Below are 24582 nucleotides of genomic sequence, written 5' to 3' on the forward strand. Positions count from 1 at the left end.
CTGGATTCCACTTCCCTTTGTACAGAAGAGTGATTCCTCACGTCACCCTGAAAGGCCTGGCCTTTATTTTAATGGTTTGCCCCTTTGTTGTGGACACTCCCAGCGGAGGAGGTAGCTTCTCGTAATCTTTCTCTTTTGGACCTTTATATTGCCGTAAATGTGCCATTTTTAATGCAAATTGTTACAGCTGTTGATCTTTTCCTCCTTTTCATTTTTCTCTTGGCAATTGCCAGTCGATCAAGTTAACAGTAGCTGTAAAGGAGTGTTGTGACCATTGCATTCCCAAGGATATTTGACCAGGGAGTCTTATGTTATTCATTATAACATTTTAAATGAAGCAGATGAGAACAGTTGTGAAAATGTTTTCATATATGTATTGGAGCAAACTTGTAGAGGTCCAGCAGAACAGTTTCAACAGCTGGTGTTTGACCCTGGTTCTGCCCCAGAGAACTCCCTTAAATGCGGGAATGCTGTCTGATTAAAGTGATGGGAAGCAGCCAGGCATTGAATTAAACAACCAAATCGACAGTGTCATTGAAATCCATTCAATTTCCTCCCATCAGATTTAAAAGCAATCCCAGTTAGGGAAAAGCACTTTCCAAACGAATTAACATGTTTTAAAATTAATGGAGCTACTTCTAGTCATACAGTGCCTTAAACAAAGTAAAAATATTCCATTATTTGACAGGAATGTTATCAAAGAGAATATGATGCCATGCCACATAAGGAGATGCTAAAATGGGTGTCTAGAAGCTTGGTCAAAGAGATCGGTTTTAAGCAGCGTCTTAAAAGTGCAGAAAAGGTCATGTTTAGAGGGACATTCGTGGGGAACAGGGTCTGGATTTTTACAGGTAAAATGATAACAATTACAATGCAATGTTTTTATGACTTTGCTACCTTGTGCACTGAAGTTTTCAACAGACCTTTCTTCCTTTCCTCATCCAGTCGAAAGCCATGCGAGAGAGGTGGCTCCTGCAAGGAATCCCTGCCTCATCCCCGGAAGAGGAGGAAGCAAGGACCAAGCAGGTCCAGGCAGATGAGAACAAGGCAAAGAAATTGGAGGAAGCCATTCGCAGGTCAGAGACCAAGAAAAATAGTTTGCTCGTTATTTAGTAATCCATTTTACTCTCACACAACATATCTGTATATTGATGCTGGAGCAATGATTTCAAGTACATGATGAAGCTTATATTTACAAAATAAATGTGTACTAGATTCGAGTAAATGATGGCCTGTAAATCATCACCCTCTACATGTGCGATTGCTATTGGTTTATTATTGTCATGTGTACCGAGATACGTTGAAAAACTTGCTGTCCAGTCAAATAAGACTATACATGAATAAAATTAAGTTGTTATACTCAAATACAGTAGATTGTGCAAGAGAAATATAGCAGAGTGCAGAATATAGTATTACAGCATAATAACACGACACAACAGCTACACAGTAAGTGCAGATAAAAAAGTACAAGGGCTGCAATGAGGTATGCGGGGAGATTGGGACTACGCCCTTAGCTTATGAGAGGACAATTCAGTAGTCTGATAGCAGCAGGGAAGAAACTATTCCTGAATCTGGAGGTACTTGCTTTCAAGCTTTTGTATCTTCTGTCTGATGAGAGAGGACAGAAGAGTGGATAACTGGGATGTAAATGGTGCTTGATTATGTTGGCTTATGTTGAATTATGAGGCAGTGTGAGTTGATGATGGAGTTGATATGGAGATGATGATCTATGTTGTGGACTGGGCTACATCCACAACCCTCTGCAATTACTTGCCATCTTCGCAGAGCAGTTGCCATACTAAGTTCTGTTGCATCCCCATAGGACATTTTCTCTGGTGCATCTGTCAAAGTTGGCTAGAGTCGTTGGAGAAATGCCAAACCTCCTTAATCATCTGAGGAAGTGATGGTCCTGGTGTGCTTTCTTGGCTGTAGCTTCTATATGGTTTGTCCAGAACAGATTGTTGGTGATAGTTACACCTAGAAACATGAAGCTCTCAGCTATCTCCACTTGAGCACCATTGAGGCTGACGGAGAAATGTACACTAATGTTTTTCCAAAGTCAATAACTAGCTTCATCGTGCTGACGTTAAGGGAGAGCTTGTAGTCTTGATACCATGTTGCTACGCTCTCTGTCTACTTCCTGCACTGCATCTCGTTATTGATTGAGATCTGGCCCACTACAATGGTGTCAGCTGCAAAATCGTAAATGGAGTTAGAGCAGAATTTGGCTTCACAGTCGTGGGTGCATAGGGAATATAGTGAGAAGCTGAGAACGCAGCCTTATGGGGTGTTGAGAATTATCGTGGAAGGTATTTTGCCGCCTATCCCAACTGATCATGGTCTATGGATCAGGAAGTCGAGGATCCGGTGGTTTGGGGGGTTGCGCACTCCTAGGTCCAGGAGTTTGGAGATGAGTTTGGTGGGGATAATGGTGCTGAAGGCAGATCTGTGGTCAATAAATCGGAGTATGGCATGGGTGTTCTTGGTATCCAGATGTTCCAGTGATGAGTGTAGCATCAGGGAGATCGTGTCTGTCGTGAACCTATGGCTGCGGTAGGCAAACTGTAGAGGATGAAGGCCATTTGAGAGGATGAAGTTAACACTTAAGAAACATTTAAGAAAGTATACAGGATACTTGCCTTTTTGAGGTAAGGAAATGAAAATAAAAGACAGGAAGTCATGCTAGAACTGTATTAGAAACAAATTAGACCACGGTTGAAACCTTGTCAGGAAGAATGTGGGTGAGTGTCAGGGCCATGAAAAAATGAGAGAGAGTGAGAAGGGGAAGAAGAAGAGAAAGAGAATTATGAGAGGCTTGGATAAAATGGGTAATAACCCATTTTCCTTAGTTGAGAGTAAAATAACCAGATAATTGATAAAAAGGATTAGTGGAGAATTGAGCAATGCATTCTTCACCCAGAGGCCAACAAAGGTTTGAAAATGACAGCTGCCGTCTCTGTTATATGGGTCCAGATTGAAACACAATATTATATTGCATATGCTGTCAATTTGATTGTGCATAGTGGAGTGCTTTGATGAGCATTGAATGCACAGATTCACAGTTCACAAGATGCATTGCCAGGATGCATCGTGCCTCTGCTGATACTTTGAATTAATTCATTGCATTGTGCCTCTGCTGATACTTTGTTCAATTAATCCCCTCACCCTTTTTCCACAACACTGCCCTCCATACTGCCATGCACTGGTTGAGAGCTCAGCCCACCGTTGGTGCTCCAGTTGCAATGAAATGCTTAACCTCTTCACCATGTGGCTCACTGTGGAGTGGGCTACTGTGGCAATGTGTAATAGCTGCCTGTGAGGGTCATAAGGAATAGGAGTAGAATTCGGCCATTCGGTCTATCAAGTCTTCTCCTCCATTCAATCATGACTAATCAAGAATCTATCTATCTCTGCCTTAAAAATATCACTGACGGCCTCCACAGCCTTCTGTGGCAAAGAATTCCACAGATTCACCACCCTCTGACTAAAGAAATTTCTCCTCATCTCCTTCCTAAAAGAACGTCCTTTAATTCTGAAGCTATGACCTCTAGTCCTAGAATCTCCCACTCATGGAAACATCCTCTCCACATCCACTCTATCCAAGCCTTTCACTATTCGATATGTTTTAACGAGGTCTCCCCTCATTCTTCTAAACTCCAGCGAGTACAGACCCAGTGCCGTCAAACGCTCTTCATAAGTTAAACTATTCATTCCTGGGATCATTCTTGTAAACCTCCTCTGATCCCTCTCCAGAGCTAGCATATCCTTCTTCAGATATGGTGCCCAAAATTGCGCACGATATTCCAAACGCGGCCTTACCAGCACCTTATAGAGCCTCAACTTGTTTTTGTATACAACCCTCTTGATATAAATGCTAGCATTGAGTTTGCTTTGAGGGCTAGTCTAGGTTGAGCTGGGGTGAAAAGTATGGCTCAGAGTGACACCCTAATCACCACACTGACTGCACGCCATTACTGGGGAGAGGCAACACTGGCTCCTTGTGCTGAAAGAGCATCCAGATCAACAATTGAGTTGAGTTGAGTTTAGTTTATTATCAAGTGTACCAAGGTACAGTGGAATGCTTTTGCTGTGTGCTAACCAGTCAGCGAAAAGACAATACATGATTACAATCCAACCATCCACAGTGTACAAATAAATGATTAGGGGAATAACGTGAATAACGATTAGAGCAAGATAAAGTCCAGTAAAGTCCGATCAAAGATAGTTCGAGGGTCTCCAATGAGAGAGATAGACTGCTCTGGACTGCTCTTTGGTGCGCATCTCAGCCCAGTGCTTTCCCTACAGTAACAAGGTAAATATTCCACCACCAATGTTGAGTTTTTCACTCCTGGCCCTGTCAGAGATCAAAATGGATGGTCAGTTTTGGGAGTGGGTGTACAGCCGCACAGAGCCAACTGAATGTAAAGAGGACCTAGGTGTTGGGAATGTTGAGCTGGGGGAGGACACTAAAGTTTGGTTCATGTCCATCCAGAGAACTTGAAAGGCTTCGCATAGGCAATAATGGTTATAAGGACGAGGAATTTCTTTAGCCAAAGGGCGATAAATCTGTAGAATTCATTGCCACAGATGGTATTGGAGGCCATGTCATTGCACATTTTTTTAAGCGGAGATCGACAGGTTCTTGATTAGTAAGAATGTCAAATATTACAGGGAGAAGGTAGGAGAATGAGCTTGAGACAATAGACAATAGACAATAGGTGCAGGAGGAGGCCATTCAGCCCTTCGAGCCAGCACCACCATTCAATGTGATCATGGCTGATCATTCTCAATCAGTACCCCGTTCCTGCCTTCTCCCCATACCCCCTGACTCAGCTATCCTTAAGAGCTCTATCTATTTGAGACGAAAAATAGATCAGCCACTCTGGGCCGAATGGCTTAATTCTGCTCTGATGTCGTGGTGTATTGGTCTCATATCTTTGAAGTGGCTGGAAGTCGAGCAAGAAAACAAATTAGATAAATGCATTTGAAATAGAAAACATAGACTGGGTTAGGGGGAAAAGTGAGGGAATTAATTGAAAGGCCCCTTCAAAGTATCAGCAGAGGCACAGATTCCTTCAGTCCTCTCCGCTTGCAGTGTTCACTGCTACATTTCACGTAATAACACATGCTAGACTGGGACTCATCTTCAGATCATCGGTGAATAATTAATTGATATGAAAAGACATCTTGCCCAAAGAGAAAAAATAAACAGTGAAATGGAGAGAACTCACATTTAAAGTTGTTTAAAAGATTAATAAAATCTGTAGAGTTTAAAGCAAATTTCATATCCTTGTAGGATATTAAATGAGGCAGAGCAAAAGTGACTATTTCTATATATACAAGTCAAAGCAACGGGAAAAGCTCACACCCATTAAATGCCCCGTTAAAGAAGTGTTAGATAGATGGGATTAGTTTAAATAAATTAGTTGTGTAGTTAATTTATTTGGATTAGAAGCAGCAGCAGCAAGTTTAACAGCTATTTAAGATGACAGCAGTGATTGTGGATGGGTTGCAAGACCATTTCACGCACCATCAGACCAGCTGGGGTGTTTCATTTGCAACATGGCCTGCATGGAAAGGAAAGTAATAAATGCAATGGCTTAAAGTTAAACACAAGAACTGAAAGTGCAGAAAATTGGACCACTCAATTGATCGATTACATTCATTTGAAAGGGCCATCTACACTAAGCTGTCTCGGGAATGTTACAAATTCTTTATTACTTAAGCAAGAGTTTGCAGCCATGGCTTTGGCAGCATTTGGACGTCGTTATGCTCGCTGTGGGCATTGAATTCCTTTTGAATTTCAGTCATTGAAACACTGTAGGGAATGGGGCACAGCAAGATCACGCTAACATCAATTAAATTAATGGGTACCTTTTTGGTTGAGACGTTCCTTAAAGGATGCATCATTACCCTGCTCTACCTCAAAAGGTCCTGCATGATCACTTAAGGGGAGAAGAGAACTGGAAAGGACCCTGGACAGTGCCTCATCTGACATTGCAACAATCCCTTTGTACTTGGGAGTGCTAGGCTGGATTATAGGCTGGAGAATGGAACTGGAGCCACAACTATCCAGCGTTAAAATCCCCTTGATAGAGGGATGGTGGAAATAGCTTCTACAAAAATAGCTTCTTGAAAGTGAATAGCTTGCAGAGCTATTGGGAAAAGCAGGATGTATGTTTAAGGTGATGAATGTGGGAGGTCTTGTGGTGAAACCCTGGTTCACCCATGTGTCATCATCCACACCAGCCCAGCCCCAATTGTATCTGACCCTGTCAGGTATCACCTTGTGGCATTGAACACCAGCTTGTGCAAGACATTTACAGACCGTCTTGTCAGCACCTCATTAGCCTACATTGCGGGAAACCAGCTTGTCAAGTCAGTCTGAGAAAAAGACTTGCCAAGAGCAATTACTGAACACAGTTTAATTTTGTAAACAATGTCCGGGAACAGTTATGTTTAAGAATGGTTAACCCTTTCCAGTGAGCTAATCACAAGAAAGTCAGGACTGTTGGACTGTTGCTCTTTAACAGAGTCTTTATGATTACTGTGAAAGTAATCGAATAGACGCAACAACACCTAAATTAGAACAAGATGGAGAACAGCCCGTGAAGACATTGTGAGAGATTTCAACAATGTGACTTTGGCCAAACGTCCTGACAAGATATCTGTCAGCTCCTCGCTTCACGGAATGTTGGATTGATGCCATAGAGGGGAAAGTTTACAAAGAAAATGTTGGATGTGTTTCATTGGCATCAACCTGGATTTGAATAATGTTATTTGACTCCAGTCCAGTTAGTAGGCATTGGCAGCAGATCAGAAGGCAGGGATTATACTGGTTTAGAGTAGGCTATTCTTCAGATACTGAGGAATGATTCAAACCTCAAACAATGCATTAAGGTATTTTCAGATTGTAATGTGCTGTGTTTATAAATCTAATGCAACTCCAAAGAGCAAATAGCCACTGAAAAATGCCGCCCAGACTTGGAAAAATGCCGCCCAGATTTGCAAAAAATGTGAGTGAGAGAAAAAAGGGGACAAAGAAAGAAGTTCATAAATTCATGTAATGGAAGCCGAAGTAGGCCATTCAGCCCATCGAGCCTACTCTGCATTTCAGTCATGACTTATCTATCTATCCCTCTCAACCCCATTTTCCTTCCTTCTTTTCATAATCCTTGACACCCTTACCAATCAAGGATCTGTCAATCTCTGCCTTAAAAATACCCAATGACTTGGCCTCCACAACTGTCTGTGGCAATGGAATCCACAGAATTACCACCCTCTGACTACAGAAATTCCTCCTCATCTTTCTAAAGGTGCGGCATTTTATTCTGAGGCTGGGCCCTCTGTTCCTTGACCCTCCCACTAGTGGTAGCAGAATGGAGGAATAAATAGGGAGAAGGAAAGAAGAACAATGAGAGTGACGATCAGGGAGAAAGAACATTTTTTAAAAGATTAAAAAATTCAAAGAGAGACAAGGAAGACAAAAAAAAGGAGGTAGAAACTATCTTGCATTTCTATAACCAGTACTTTTGATCTATCAACACTGATGTAAAAAAAGAAATCACAACATAGTAAACTCCCCCAACCCACGATGAGGTAATGATCAAATAATCTTTTCTAATGATGAAAACCTTATCTTCTGACTCTAGGAAGGTTGGGAGCTGCAGGGAGTTTTACTTTAATGGTTGCACTGCTGAAGTAGGTGTCGGAGGACAAGTAAGGCTGATGCAGGATGCATCTATCTGCATCAGCTGGCAAGAGTCAGAGCAGGGACACAGGGGCCACTAGCATTGCACTGATTGGGAACAGCCTGCAGCTGACTGGTGTATTATTTGTGTGGGAAGGAACTGCAGATGCTGGTTTTCACCAAAGATAGACACAAATGCAGGGCAGGCAGCTCCTCTGGAGAGAAGGAATGGGTGACGTTTCAGGTTGAGCCCCTTCGTCAGACTGAGGCAGATAGAGAGACATAGAGATATAAAAGGGTAAGGTGTGAAGACACAGATCAAAGGAGACGGTGATCAAGGAAAATGTAGAATGGTTCATTGTTAGCTGAGGGGAAGGTGACAACGAGGCATACAGTCAGTAAAATTTTAATCAGGAGGACAGTGAAACTAGTCGGAGAACTAGGATGGGGGAGGAATGGAGAGAGAAGGAAAGCAAGGGGTTATTTGAAGTTAGAGAAGTCAAAATTCATACCGCTGGGTTGTGAGATGCCCAAGCAAAATATGAGGTGCTGTTCCTCCAATTAAACCGAAATGTCACCCATTTCCTTCTCTCCAGAGATGCTGCCTGTCCCGTTGAGTTACTCCAGTATTTTGTGTCTATCTGTGGTGTACTATTTATTGTGTGATAATGGTTTGCAGATTAGTAAGGAACTGGGAACAAAGTAAATTTGAAAACTCTGAAAGCAGTTTCCACAAAAATGGACTCTGGGAACCTATTTATTTTATGTGGCTTAAAGTGTCATTTCATAAATGTTTTCTCTTTCACACTCTGCTGTGGGTCTACACGCCAACTATCTACATCGTTTCATGGGAATGATTTCAAAGCACAAACAAAGTTCAAAGTGCCTCCATAAATTCAACAAATTTTGGGATTTGAAAGACAACCTGCTGTAAACTACTTGTCAGATTATATTGTGTAGGAAGGAACAGCAGATGCTGGTTTATACCAAAGATAGACACAAATTGCTGGAGTAACTCTGGAGAAAAAGGATAGGTCACGTTTTGGTTCAAGACCCTTCTTTAGACAGTCTGAAGAAGGATCTCGACCCAAAACGTTGCCCATTCCTTCTCTCCCGAGATGCTGCCTGACCTGCTGAGTTACTCCAGCATTTTGTGAATAAGTTCCAACCTGAAATGTCACCCATCGTTTTACTCGAGATGCTGCCTGACCCATTGAGTTACTCCAATTAATCTGACTTTGTGTCAGATTATATTGCTGGCTCATTTCTTCCTGCCTTATTTTCACTCAGTGAATTGGCTTTCAATATATAGATAGTACAGAATGGAAGTAAATCTCTACCCCATCCAACCTATGTTAGCATAAGTAAACAGTTTTGATTACATTCCCCGTCCATCCATTTCTCCTTTCTCTTCAGTTCTCAATCCCATCTAACCTTGAATGTTGACATACATTCGACCAAGACCTTTCACCGTGGAAGAGAATTCCAGTGTCCTAGATCTGTGTAATGAAGATCTCTTTGGTCTTTGTACTTGAGCCTGTTTCTATGGATCCCAAGAGCTCTGCAGTCTTCTTTGGCCAACTGTGTCCTTCCCTTTTATCTTTTCCAATGTTTCCTGTAAATCGATTGATGACCCGTCAGTTATTCAGAAAACGTAACTTTTTTGTTGCCTCTAAAACATTAACTGGAAATGCCCACATTATGAGTTTATACTCCCTTTTGAATAGAATGAGAAATAAAAAAAGATGCAAGGCTGAATGTGCAAGAATTTGTAATTCTTTAGATTTCTGGCCAAATTCCAGAATTAGTTTTACCCACACAAATCTCCAATGTGTTAAATGATTATTGTAAGAGAGAGAACTTTGTTCCTTTTTGGCCCCATCTCCCTCCCTTCCTCCCACCACTCCCTGTACACCCCTGACATCCCAAGCATAAGATTCCTCAGCCTTGTCATCCAAGCCATAATTCTGGCTGGCAGCACATCAAATGTAAAGTATCACTTTTTGGAGCCTGCTCCCACACACGTGACATAAGCAGTCAGTGAGCAGAAGATCGCAATAAACAAACGGGCTTGGGAGGTGCGCAGTCTGCACGTTGCAGCAACGCTGCACGCGACAGGCGGGTTTTTTACTGTCCTGAGATATTATCTGTCTGCTTTAATAAAGAAAATTAGCTACGTGAACTAATGCCACTTTGGAGCTGACTGTATCAATATCAGCCTCTAAGATACTGGAGAATAGCCAGCATGTTAAACCAACAAAGTATTTTTATAAACAAAAGGCTTTACAGAGAGACAGCTGCCAGAATCCTGTAACGATGTATCAGTCCAATCTGCTGGACCACACTTCTTCCAAGTTTTGGCATCTTTCTCGTCTGCTACAATGAGTTCCATCTCATAGCGCTCTGATTTCTTTGGGTTCACTACCTTCCAAGAGCAAATTTTGGCAGGCTTCTGTTTAGTCTCCTTGTTCATTGATAACACATCCTGTTTGTTTTAACTGCACCACCTCCAGATTAATGGATTGCTTATGAGAGATATAACACAATGCCTCCAAGTCAAATTAAAATGTCATTTATTTCCCTCGTACCAACATCTTGGCAGAGACATCATCTAGTGGGTGCGTCTCCCACAGAATTAGCCTGGTTTGGCACCAAGATTATTGTGAATGACACAAACTGCTGGAATAAATCAGGCAGCATCTCTGGAGAACTTGAATAAGTGATGTTTTGTGTCGGGACCACTCTTCAGCCTGATTGTAGTGGGGGGCGTGGAGGGGGGGGGGGGGGGGTGGGGGAGAAAGCTGGAAGAGGAATGGGGATGAGATAAAGTCTGACGTGCTAAGTGGATACAGGTGAGGGAGAGGATTAGATTGGCAGATGGTTGGACAAAGGCCAGAAATGAATGGACAAAAAGTGTGAGATAGGGATAGAGGAGGTGCCAATTGTGAAACCAGGGGAAGGAATATAGGTGGAAGGTAACAGAGCGAAGAGGAAAGAACAGAAAATAAATGGATGGAAGGGTTTATAGGTTAGTTACCTAAAATTGGAGAATTAATTGTTCACACCATTAGGCTGCAAGCCACCCAGGCTATTGAAGTGCTATTCTTCCAATTTTCGGTAACTAACCTACAAACCCCAACCCCAACCCCCACCCCCCTATTTTCCATTCCCCATACTCTTCCACCTATATTAATTCCTCTGGCTTCACATTTCACGCCTCTTCTATCTTTATCTTATCTTCTTATCTCACACCTTTTGCCTTTTCATGTGTGGCCTTTATCCAACCATCAGCCAATCAAAAACCTCCTTCATCACCTGCCAGATTTTGTCCTGGCCCCACCTCTCTTCCAGCTTTCACCTCCCCGACTACAGTCATTCTGCAAAAGCGTCCCGACCTGAAAAGTTGCCTCTTCATGTTCTCCAGAGATGCTGCCTGACCCGTTGAGTTACTCCAGCACTTTGTGTCTTTTTTCGTAAAACAACATCTGCAGTTACTTTTGACACCAAGATTATTATGTTCAACTGCTAATCTGAATCTGACCATGTCTCTTTCCCTGCACAGCTATCACTTCCATTCAATGGACTTTCAATATCCAGTTCCTCTTTCAACTATTTGTGGAGATAATTTTCCAGTCCACGTCATATTGCTGATCATATTGTTGTCCACAATAATTGCAACACCTAAGCAATATTGGCCGTTCTTTCACTCTTCAGATTTTTATCTTGTACTTCGCTGTGTGTACTTCCTGCTGTTGGCAATCCGATATTTCCAACCTGCCTTTGGATCGCTCCATTGCTTTGAATGCCAGAATTAACTCAGTCTCCTGTGGCAGCCACTTCCTCTGGCCCACCCCCTGGGTTCCACAAATATCCAATCCCCCATGAGTGAGACGTTCAAATCTGAACAATCATAGCTCTTTCAAGAAATTGTCAAAGGATTCAAACTATTCCTAGTTGCGTGCAAAGAATTAGTCACGGTCCACTGTTTCATTTCAAGGGGCATTGCAATGTGCTTGCACTGCATTCTCAAGGGTCTTATTTAACTGTTTATTAGTTGGATGCAATTCTGTGCTGATGGAGCCATTGAGATATTTTGGCTGTTCTGGTTTATTTTGGCTAGTCAGCTCAATATACAATGTAGTTTATTTCAGTCCAATTTCAGAGAAGTTGCCACATATAATACCAGGTAGCTTCAGCCCATTGGAATAAATCATCATTAGCAAAAGAAGGGTGGTCAGTAAGAAAAAGTTACTATTCCTCCTCTACTGATTGGTCATCAATGGCCTTTAACAGTTCTCTTGAGGAACCTGCATACCAGGAAACATGTCAATGTCATGTTTTTGTTGATTTGCAACAAGAGCAACTTTTATTTAAGAAGGCCTTCAGCAAAAGATCTTTGGTGTTTCAACAAGACTCCTCATAAAGAAATTGTCATTGAGACATTCTGGCAGATGACCAAAACCGGTTCAAAAAGAGAGATTTTCATGAGTATTTTAAAGCAGGAAACCGTCATAAAACAGTGGGAATTCCTGAACTTGGGATATTGCCAGCAGCAGAAATGTTGCTATGATTTAATTTATGGATGATCCAATCTGAAAAATGCAAGGTGTGGACAGCAGGATGACAACACAGACTCAGGGAGGTGTGGGACAATGGAGGGATTTGAAAACAAAGGCGAGAATTTTTAAATTGGTATGAAGTCGGGCACAGAGGTATGAAGTCAGGCACAGGCAGCAATATTTTGATTGATGTCTATTTTAAGGAGAATAGGTGATGGGACCAGCTTGGAGTACATCAAACGGTCTAGACTTAGCAAAGATTGGCAGCAAATGAGCTCTGGAATCATTACTTATAAATATGTTGACCGTGAATATTTTCTTAGAATGGCAAAATTCTAACTTAATTATTAGTCCTAATGTGTGGGGTTGTCCACTGAACTTACTGCATGGTTTGTGTGACAATCAGCGTTCAGAAGGGTTGCTGCCATCAGTGCTGCCATTGCTTCCTTCTGGGGGAGGAGACCTGCATTGGTTGGTTGTAGCCCAGTGGGAATGATGCAAAATAGTTGTCTAAAATAAAACCAATCTATTAGAAGCTGGACAGATTTAGCAGTGTGATCAGCCAAGAGTATTTAATGCAGTTATGAACTAAGAGGGCTTGTGTTGTATGGGGTTTTTAATTTTATCTTGCTGATGATTGATTACCTACCGGCATTTAACTCTTATTGCATGTGCTCAAGAATAGACCAGTTTTGTGGCTATCCTTGATGCATTTTTCCCTTTGGCATCTGCTATGGTTCATTGACATGTGCTCTTGCATCTGAATCTAGAGGTTACAGGTTCAAACACCTGAGCTGAGACTCCAGTGCATTATTGATGGAGTGCTACGGTATTGAAGAAGCCTTCTTTTTGGATAGGATATTATCGCATCGAAGAGCGGGTAGTTCTTTCCTGACAACCTGACTGATATTTATCCTTCATCCAGCATCATAAAAATCATCATTATCTCACTGAAGATAGACACAAAATGCTGGAGTAAACCAACGGGATGGGCAGCATCTCTGGAGAGAAGGAATGGGTGACTTTGCTTCTCTCCAGAGATGCTGCCTGGCCCGCTGAGCTACTCCAGCATTTTGTGTCTATCTTCGGTGTAAACCATCATCTGCAGTTCCTTCCAACACACATTATTATCTCACTGCTGTTTGTGGGAGCTTGCTGTGTGCAAATTTACTTCTGCATAAATAAATCTTTGCATCAGCAACCACACTTCAAAACTAGATTATTGCCTGTAATGCAGTTTGGTATATCCTCAGGTTAAAATAAATTTAAATAATACAAGTTTTTTCATTCCATGTTCTAAATAATATGGATTGCCAGTCTTTGACCAATAGCAAATATCACTGCTAAGGCAGCACTGTGGCATAGCAGGTAGAGCTGCTGCCTGACAACTCCAGCAACCTTAGTACAATCCTGAGCCTTGATGCTGTCTGTGTGGATTTTCCACGTTCTCCCTGGGACTGCACAGGTCTCTTCCAGGTACCCCACATACCAAAGGGGTGGGGTTGGCAAGTCAATAGGCCAATGTGATTTACCTCTGCTCAGTAGATGGATGGTAGTATTTCGGGGAGATTTGAAGGGAACAAAGTGAAAATAGGTTACAGGGAAAATTAATGAGGGAATAAGATGGTCATAGATTTGATAGGCTGTGTCCGATGTAATATGCAAATATGGACAGTTTATATTTTCCTAAATAAAACTGTTAACCAAGCTCATTATGAGATAAATGGAAACAAAAGAAAGAATCACCAAATGACAGAATATTAATCCGCTCAGGCTCTTGTCTGAAAGCAGTATTATGCATTGAGGCTCCTAATCCACTTCAACATGAGTCTAAGCTCCTATTGGCTCCTTAATTAAGCATTGTACACCAGTGCATCAAGATAGGATCAGGGAAAAATAATATGTATTGCTCTTTTAAGCAGGATTTAAGCGTGGACTGTCAATTAATAGTTGCATCAGTCGCACTGACTGTAATGCCTGTTATAATAGACACAAAATCACCAAACAATTAACCCATCACTTTCACCATTTCCACTTTCTTCCAGGAGGGAACTTGAACATATATGGTTCACTGTCCAGCAACCAATTACATACCCTTCATCTAACCGCAAAAATAGCACCAGTCAACCTATTTTAAACAGTTCAGCTAAAATTGTTCGCATGCTATGCCTTACCCATGGCCAATATTAGATGTAAACTTATAGTGTCATGGAGAATTAACTCATCTGTCTGAAATATAGTTGGAGTCCTACTCTGTGCAATCTTTGCAATCGCCCAATGGTATTACCCAATGTACAGATTTGGCAAACCAGTTCATATTCATGTAAAAAATTATTATAAAATTTTAAATGATCAGTTATTTGATAGAAGATTGCCAGTCCGTATCAATGTAAGCCTTCCTCAAGGCTTGCCACTCAGTAGAGCACTGTACATAGCTCTTGTGGCAGTGAGGAATCTCGGTTTGATGAGCAATAATAGTTGTAAAATCAATCTAACTCTGCACTCATGACGCCAAAGACAAATACAGGTTGGGTACAGACCCTTTGACCCACTGACGATGCACCAGCCATCAATCACCCATTTACACTAATCCAATACTAATCGTTACTTTTTATGTCCCCTCACTTTCACATCAATTTCCCCAAGATTCTGCCAGTCACCAGGGGCAACTTTACAGCCACCAGTTCACCTACCAACTTGCACGTGGTTGGGGTTGGGGAGGAAACCAGAGCATCCAGTGGAAACCCACAGGATTACAGGGAGAGTGTGCAAATGTCTATACATATAGCATCTAAAGTCAGGGTTGAACAAAGGTCTCTGGTGCTGCAAGCCAGCAGTACCATCAGTTGTGCCACCATGCCGCCAAAATCTTCATGATAAATAAGGAGAGACAACATCTCCCGGCAAAAAGGGCAATAACCATACGCATTTCACCCATGAATCATTGCGTTGGGAGATGAAGATCTTTTTCAAAAATTCTAATTCATTTACTGCAAATGCATTTTGCTGCCAAAACCACAATTCATCGTCCAAACCAAACTGCTCCTTAGATTGAGTAGTTTCCTCACTATTTCAGTTGAGAGCCTATCACATTGCTGTGTCAGGTGGTTTGGGTAATGAAGGCAGAATCTCTCCCCAGACTAAAGATTTTAACACTCAAGTAGACACCGTTACTGATATCACTTTATTCAAATCCAAATTTAAATTCCCTCCTACCAGGCTGTTTTAACTCATACTAGACCAAGTGGACCCGTTGGACCCAAACCTCTCCTGCATTGGTGCAGCACCCTCTCCTCCCCCCTCCCCCCTCCTCCCTCCCCTCTCCCCTCTCCTCCCCCTCCCCTCCCCCGTCCCCCTCTCCCTCCCCTCCTTCCCCTCCCCTTTCCCCTCCACCCTACTCCATCCTCCTAACCCCCCCTTATCCTCCCTCCCTCCCTCCCTCCCCCCCTCCCTCCCTAGATAGATTTTAAATGTGAATAACTTTAAAAATATAACACCAATTTCAATGAAACTTCTTCCATTAGCACCAAAGGGACAACGGTGAGTAAGGTGGGCCTAAAATTGTCACGCTATCGTGTACCGTTTTGGCTGTAGTTCAGGAACAAACAAACAAACAAACAAACGCGAGTTTTAGTATATAGATATCACGGTCTGAAGTCCAAGCCTCAGCAATTGAACCAACATCTCTAGAACAACTACTTGAAAAGGATGATGGAAGAAGGTTCAATTGCAACTTTCAAACATGAGATCGGATTTATTTAGACATGCAGTGGGAATGGAGTGGGAGAGTGGAGTAATTGGATAACTCCAATTATTGATTGAATGGCAGTCTCCTGTGCTATCATTATTATGAAGGCGGGATTCTTGGTCTGACAAACCGGAACTCAAACTGTAGGAATGCAAAAATACTTTCAAATCAGTCATGAATCAGATGATTAATATCAGTGTAAAATACATCAAAGCTTCAATTTCAACCTTTTTTCAAGTTTCTATACATAAAGTTATGTTATTTTTTTTGGAGAAACAATGGAGAAACAATTTACAGAATACCGGTCCACGGACACAACACAATTCAAAATTGCGCTGACTATATTTGTGCAATTTTGTTGACATTTTTGTTAGACTACCATGATTGTAACCATGTTGCCATAAACTCTTTTCAGCTTTCCCAGGAGAGGCAATTAGTTGAAATTGTAATATTTCTGCAGCTGAGACTGATTTACAAGTAGCGTGGCCTGCTAAACAATCACATTTCTATTTCAATTAGCTGAGAATTTTTTGTTTTACAACAAAGAAAATGTCTCCAAAATTCAATGGTCTTTCACAGTGGCCTCCTGCTAAAGTTGTTTTTTAATTCTTTCACAGGATTTGGCCATCACTGACCACACAAAGTGAGAGGGTGGTGAATCTGTGGAATTCTTTGCCATAGAAGGCTGTGGAGGCCAAGTCAGTGGATATTTTCAAGGCAGTGATAGATAGATTATTGATTAGTACAGGTGTCAGGGGTTTTGGGGAGAAGGCAGGAGAATGGGGATAGGAGGAAGAGATAGATTGGCCATGATTGAATGGCATGGACTTGACGGGCCGAATGGCCGAATTCTCCTATTCTTTATGACCTTATGAATTTATGGATTATTCTCCTGTGGGAGAATTTAGAACTCACCTAGGGTAGATGGGAATGTGTATTTGAGGTAACAACTAGAACAGCCATGATTTTATTAAATGGAAACATAAGTTTGAAGGGCTGAACTGGCTATTTCTGCTCTCTAATTTGTACATTCATTTGATCACTCTTAGTGATGGCAGTTTTCAAAACAATGCTGGATTTCCATTTTTTGTAGGAAGGAATGGCAGATGCTGTTTTAAACCAAAGATAGACACAAATGCTGGAGTAACTCAGCGAGATAGGGAGTATCTCTGGGGAGAAGGAATGGGTGATGTTTCTCCCAAAATGCTGCCTGTCCCGCTGAGTTACTCCAGCATTTTGTGTCTATCTTCAGTGTAAACCAGCATCTGCCGTTCCTTCCTACACAAGCGACTAGCAGAAGTAGTTGAGGCAGAAACAACAACAGTATTCTAAACACATTCTCGTAATATCATGACTATTTAAGTCCATAGGATTTTCAATCCTGGTTATGAGATATTTGGAATTTTAAATGTTTTATTAGTCATTGTAGTTTGTTTGATTTATAACTAAGCTTGTAGCCAATGCCACAATCACCTTCCTGTCAGAATTTCCATCAAAATATGGATAGTTAGCACAAGTAACATTCCATTAAATAACAGAACTAATTTGGATTATTCTATCGTTAAGAAAGGCTCAGGTTTCTTGACTTATTGGCGATGCACTTATCCATGTGAGGTGGTGTGTGGAGTGTGGAATTTACAAAGTCACTGTCATAGTATCGTGAGAGGGAGGAGAAGGATGGAAGAGGGTGGAGGGGGGGGAAGGCCAGAGACAGGGCCAGGAATTCCCCCATCTTGGATTCTTCAGAGTGACATGGCATAGGATGACATAAGGACAGCATTAATTTTAACATTGCTGGAGTAACTCAGCCGGTCAGGTAGCATCTCTGGAGAACATTTTCAAACACAAGAAGAGTCCTGACTTAAATGTTACTGAAGATAGAAACAAAATTCTGGAGTAACTCAGCAGGACCGGCAGCATCTCTGGAGCGAAGGAATGGGCACCGTTTCTGTTCAAGATCCTTCTTCGGACTCAACCCGAAACTTCATTCATTCCTTCTCTCCAGAGATGCTGCCTGTCCCACTGAGTTACTCCAGCATTTTGTGTCTATCTTATAGACAATAGGTGCAGGAGGAGGCCATTCGGCCCTTCGAGCCAGCACTGCCATTCAATGTGATCATGGCTGATCATTCTCAATCAGTACCCCGTTCCTGCCTTCTCCCCATACCCCCTGACTCCGCTATCCTTAAGAGCTCTATTTAGCTCTCTCTTGAATGCATTCAGAGAATTGGCCTCCACTGCCTTCTGAGGCAGAGAATTCCACAGATTCATTATATACCAGCATCTGCAGCTCCTTCCTATGTTACCTATTCATGATCTCCAGAGATGCTGTCTGACCCACTGAGTTACTCTAGCACTTTGTGTCTTTTTTGTAAACCAGCATCTGCAGTTCCATGTATCTCTTTTAACACTACTGGATGTCTCAAATACACTGAAAGATGGCCTGAGGATGGCACAGGTCAGGTTAGCATATTTCAGCGTAAATAGCCATCAGCCTGGTCAGAGATATGTTTAGGAGCTGTAAATCTGTCCTCCATGGTTACTAACCTCCCCCTGTGGCAACGACATCTCCTTTATAACCCTCTCAAAACCCTTCTCAATTTTAAATGCTTCAAGTAAACTCGCCATAACCTTTTCACGTTTTTCCTACATACTATGCAAGTTACAAAAAATAATTTAATCTATTTTTTTCTAAAATAACAACTTGCAGAGGAGCACTGTAAAATGAAATTAGTTTCTGAAAGTCCTTCATTAAGAATCACCCCAACTAAAAATGGCCCAAGGAATGTTAGTTTCATGTTAGTTTGTGGTTCTTAAAATAATCAAATAACCGTTCATATTGCATAGGAATCTGATGTTGGTTTCACTTAAATTCTTTACATAGGATGTCAATTTATTTTCCAATTAAAAATAATTATGAATGTACTATTTGTTCTGCCAGTCCTCCCTGTACACTGCATAGCTGTTTTTTTGATACAATCACAATCTTTGTCCTTTACCTCAACTTGCAATGGGTTGGGGGTAACATGGGACAATTATTCTGGTTAGAGTCAAATAATTATCCTCTCACTGAGAAAATGAAGCCTTCAGCAAACTGAACAAGTCATAACTGGGCAATTTGAACACACGGGTCCTCTCAGACAAGGGAGAAACAATTCCAGAGTAGTTTACTTTGTTCTGTGACCAAGTAAATTTGGCCAAATGTATAGATTCAGCTGTGGTACAGAAACACTATTGTTCATCTCACTAGTTATTTCCTTCAATGGAATACGAACAAGGACTGTAGTTAATGGACAGAGGGCCCTTCTTTTTAAAAAAAACAACCAATTCAAGTGCATATTTTTGTAAGTTTTTGTTATTTATGTGTTCACAGAAAGGCAGTTATTGAACATAGTTACAGAAGCTGGCTCCTGTATCACATGCCAGGAATGATATTTCAAATAACTGTTGGGATTTTTGCTGAACTGCCACCTGAGAAGGAAACGTTACTTTCCCTATTTCATGGATCGTAAAGATAATCAAGCATTCCTTGCCCCAGAGATTGGGTGGTTTGCAGAATGTGCTGCAATAATCTGGGTTCGAGATGAGTATTGTGGATGCATTTAAGTGCCAGCCAATTAAGCACATGAGGGGATAGAATAAAAGGAAATGCTGAAACGGTTAGATGAAGAAGAGTAGGAGGATGCTTGTGCAAAGCATATATACCAGCATGGACCTGCTGGGCCAAATGGCCAGTTTTATACTCTGATAGTTAAGGGTTCTCTTTTGAATAGGCCAGATTGGTATATGCGTTTAGATGAAGACAGGTTAGGGTCAGGCCCAGATGTGGTGCTCCAGCTGATATGTTTAAGATGGTGGCTCGAATAATATACAGATGAAGCACCACCTCCCATGAGCAAAACTGTGGCAAACGGTGAAAGCAAGTGTGAGGCCATTCACTATGGATCCACAAAAGAGAGACTGGAATACTCTCTTATTGTATGTCCAGTAACTAGTGGAATCGAGGGTAGGGGATAACATGGGGAGAAAGTAAGAGGGGAGGGTAGGGTGGAAACAACAAAATATAAGTATCTACCAACACAAATCACTAAAAATTTAATAGATACACAAAATAATCAAAAAGACTCTTGGAAAATGGTGGTAAATAAATTCTATTACCCAATCAAGAATATCTTGGTTGCTGAGATTATAGAAGGATATTATCACACTTTCTGTCAAGCACATTAGATTGACACCAATAGGTCTCTACGATATTATCAAAAAAATTTTTTTTTTTTTAAACAGGAATTGCCAAGCAGGCAACATCTGTGGAACGCGAAACTGTTCTAGTTTGAGGTCTGAGATCCCCATCCGCAATTATTTTGATACTTGACCAGTTTTATTCAGCTGGAGCAAACCTCAGGGGCATTTTAATGGAAATTGTGTACGAAGGCTCAATGTATAGTGATAATAACTTGAGGAAAGTTGTCAGCATTAACTTTCTTTCATCGCAGGTATGCCACCCAGCATGAATATATCCAATATCTGTCAGCTGGACTCAGTGGAAACAGTCATAGTTCTGGGTTAGAAAGTTGCGTTTCAAGTCCTACTCCAGAGACCTGACCACAATATCCCGCCAGACATTCCCAGTTCAGGGTTGAGACTGTGCGACAATGTAAGAGGGGGTACCTTTTCGGTGACATGTAAAATCAAGATCCCACCGTGTCTCAGGTAATCCTGAGAGATCCCTTGGTGTAATTTTTGTGAGCAGAACAGATGAGTTCTCCCTATTTTTTGCTGGCTGATGTTGATCCCTTGATTAACATCGCTAAACATTATTGCATAGCGGGTTGTGTAAGCTTGCGATACGTTACAATGGTGGCCATTGTATGAAACTATTTCATAGGAAGTAAAACTCTTGGTAATGTTCTGGGCTTTGTTCCCCTGTTTCTTTGGGTAAAATGGCATCAATTAAAATGTCTTGTTTGAAGCCCGATTTATACTGTCCAGATGAAGTCTCTTTTAGCATGCAACAAAAGCTTTTCTCTGTACCTCAGTTCACATGACAATAAACTAAAACTGAAACTGAAATCAAAATGAGCTTAAGAAATACGAGTAGTTGTCTGATTGAAAGTCCACCATTTGCTTGAACACTTGGCAGGTGTTGGGAGATGCTGTGATTTGTTGGGGGAGGATAGAGAAGTTTATTTAGAATTAGTAGGTAAATGCATTGATTTCCTAAAACCGTGGGGATGGTGAGGTCAAGCTGCCATGTTCACAAGAAGGAGACACATGAAACTGCAGATGCTGGAATCTTGAGCACCTTTCCAGGGTGTAAGGTGATGTTTCAGGTCAGGTCTGAAGAAGAGTTCCAACCCTAAATATTACCTATCCACTCCCTCCACAGACGCTGCCTGAGCCACTGAGTTACTTCAGCACGTTGTGTTTTATTTTCACAAGATTTTCTTTTAATTGATTTATTCAGCCATAGAATTTGAATAGAGGCCGTTCATCCCCCTGAATGGGTTTCACCATTCAATTAGATAAAGCTGCTCTGACCTGCAATACAATCCTGTTCTCCCACTTTACCACCACATTCCTGGATAACTTAAAGAGCAGTGCAGGATCATCAGAAAATCGGTTCTAAATTTAATTGACCCAGCAAATTCCAAAGGCGTTTGATTTCAGTACAATTTACTCCCTTCAGCCCCACAGACCTAAATCATTCTCAGCAGATCCTGAGGCCTGGACATCTACAGGGCTCTTGCTACAATCTGTCCACTCACTATGTAAATGCAATCACACCACCCTTCACTCCCACCATGTCTACCCACACCCATTATTTGTCGGGCAGCCAGGATAGGGCCACACTTTGATCTCTCCACTTTGAAATCCATACAAGGAGGCAGGATGAGAACATCTGCCAATACCACAGTAACCTTGGGTCAGAGAATATGCAGTGGCAGAGTCCCCCAAAAACTAAAGCTAGGTAGACAGACAGGTGTGAGTGGTTGTGAGGCAGTGATCTGAGGACTCAGATGGTGTTTCCAGCTGTGCGAATGAAGCTTAAATTGCTCGACTCCTGATCTGTGCCGTTGCTCCCTTGAAACCTGGTATGAGCTTTCAAAAATAAATCTCATAAATTCTGCTGCTAATCTCAGATGATGGCTTTATTTACTCTTGTGCCAGTGTGCCTCCAGCTGCCTTCTCTTGTCAATGACCCTCATGACGATGGAGATTACCGTTTGGTGATGTATTTACTTCAAATTCATTCGTCCCACACATGTGGCTGTTGGCAGCAAATGGAAACAGCCACAATGCACCTCTTCTTTATTTAAACACGTGCCTGAACAGGAACAGCTCACGTGCTCAACCAATGGGCAGAGATGGTAGAGCTGCTGCCTCACAGCGCCAGTGGCCCACGTTCGATCCTGACCTCAGGTGTTATCTGTGTGCAGATTGCAAGTTCTCCATGTGACTGCATGGATTTCCTCCAGGTTCTCCAGTTTCCTCCCACATTCCAAAGACCTCCGGGTTTGTAGGTTAATTGGCCTCTGTAAACTGTTCCTTGTGTGTAAAAACTGGATGAGAAAGTGGGATAACATAGAACTAGCGTGAACAGATAATCTATGGTTGGCATGGACTCAATGGGCCGAAGGGCAAGTTTCCTATCAGTATCTCTGAACTCTAAATACTGAACTTGCAAGACAACCATCTCCTGAAAAATACTATTTTTTTAAAGCGCGGTTGTGTAGTTTCTGACTTCTTTAATTTATTATTTGGAATGTGTTGCTATTGCAAGGCTGAGGCAATCTCCCGCAATGTCCTTCAAATGGTGTTGTTGCCTTCTTGAGCCACCACAGCAGTCCTGGTAGTGAAGGTACTCCCACAGTGCTGTTGGGAGGGAGAATTGCAAGGTTAGGACACCAACCTAGATTTGCTCTTACACTTGATTTTTTGATGTCACATGTTCGGAAGGTACTACCAGTGTAATGGCAGTTTCTATACAATCTCAAAATCCCACTTCGATAGCCATTACTTCTCGGGGATGAAATGTAGTTATAGCTTACGCACACGTCGCACCCTGATATGACAAAACGAATCTTCCAAACTTCTTTTCTTCATTAATTGGTTTTATTAAAATAGCACAAATCATAGAGTAATTCATCAGTTTCCGTACATTATCAACTGTTTCTTCTTCAAACAATATCTAGAATTCTTGCAGTTATTACCGTATGGTTCTTACAAATATTGCTGGTGCGAGCGCATGGTAAAGAACTGTATGCTCACCATCCTCCGAGTCTAAACTGACCCACAACCTCTGTCAACACACTAGCCTCTTCCCATCTAGCCACTCCCCATTACGCATTAAGTCACACCCACAAGCAGGCAAAAAAGACATAAACTAGAAATATTAAAACATAGCCATAACACAATGACAGTAATTGAATTAAGCATAAATGGCTCCTACATACCGGCCCCTAATTGTTCTGCGTATGTGACGAAGCAATTATTAATAGATAACAAAGGAGCTATAAAAGCTTAATATTCATCAAAAAACAAAACAACATGCATTATATACATTGGGGTACAAATTTCTTTCGCAATTCTTCAATCTTCCTTAATAACTCCAAAGACGTACAGGTATGTAGGTTAATTGGCTGGGTAAATGTAAAAATTGTCCCTAGTGGGTGTAGGATAGTGTTAATGTACAGGGATCACTGGGCGGCACGGACTTGGTGGGCCAAAAAGGCCTGTTTCCGGCTGTATATATATGATATGATGATATGATAATTTGATCTAGTTCTGCTATTCTGGATTTAGCTGCTTGCAGCTGTACATTCAGATCAGTAACTAATTGTGTCTTTTCATTTTCTGCATGTTCCGTTTCATTTCTAACATTTTGTAAACTATTAGTCAGCTTTTCTACCTCTGTTCTCAGTGATGACAATTGGCCATCCTTTTCTTCATTCTGTTGAACAGACATCTTCAAATCTGACTCGAGCTCTTTCATTTTGTTGTTGTGCTGCACAAATTTTATTTCTGTTCTTTTCTTCCATTCTGCTAACTTGTTTTTATATTGATCTACCTGTCCAAGAGCTGAAAATTTCTCTTGAGAATTAGCTTCAATACTTGCAGATAGTTGATCTATTTGGTTCAGCAGCTTTTGTTGTTCCAATTGATGTTCGTTGAGCAAGGATATAGCTTCTTTATCTACAACGATATCAAGGTGCTCAAGTTGCAACTTTAAACTCCTTATATCTTCCTGGCAACTTAAGATGTTTGATTCTTTTTCCTTCAGCTGTTGAGTGACAAATTTATACATATCTGCATTTTCTGCCAGTTCTGTTTTACAATGTTCAATGTGTACCTCCTTCTCTTTTAAAAGCTGTTTGCTGAGCTTGCTTTCTTGTTGGAGTGTGTCGCGCTCTGCACTAATGATTTGTAATTCTGCTTGTAAGGCCTTAATATCCTGCTCTTTATTTTGCAGTTGTAGTGTGATATGCTGCACTGAATCATTTAATAAGACATTTTGGTTTATCAACTCATGAACATGAATTTCTAAATCACGAATTTCACAGATCCCTTTCATAAATGCCTTTTTT

At 41.4% G+C, this 24582-nt stretch overlaps 1 protein-coding gene across 5 annotated transcripts in view; it reads left to right on the plus strand.

Moving 5' to 3' along the window:
- The window catches only part of LOC144590181 (A-kinase anchor protein 2-like), a 387659-nt gene that overhangs the window by 105429 nt on the left and 257648 nt on the right, over nt 1–24582 (plus strand). For all 5 annotated transcript variants that reach the window (XM_078394993.1, XM_078394992.1, XM_078394997.1 and 2 more), the window contains one exon: nt 946–1076. In XM_078394993.1, the coding sequence (XP_078251119.1) occupies nt 946–1076 (131 nt within the window). The remainder of the gene's footprint in view (nt 1–945; nt 1077–24582) is intronic.

This window comes from Rhinoraja longicauda, chromosome 3 (genome assembly GCF_053455715.1).
Source record: "Rhinoraja longicauda isolate Sanriku21f chromosome 3, sRhiLon1.1, whole genome shotgun sequence".
NCBI classification, from domain to species: domain Eukaryota; kingdom Metazoa; phylum Chordata; class Chondrichthyes; order Rajiformes; family Arhynchobatidae; genus Rhinoraja; species Rhinoraja longicauda.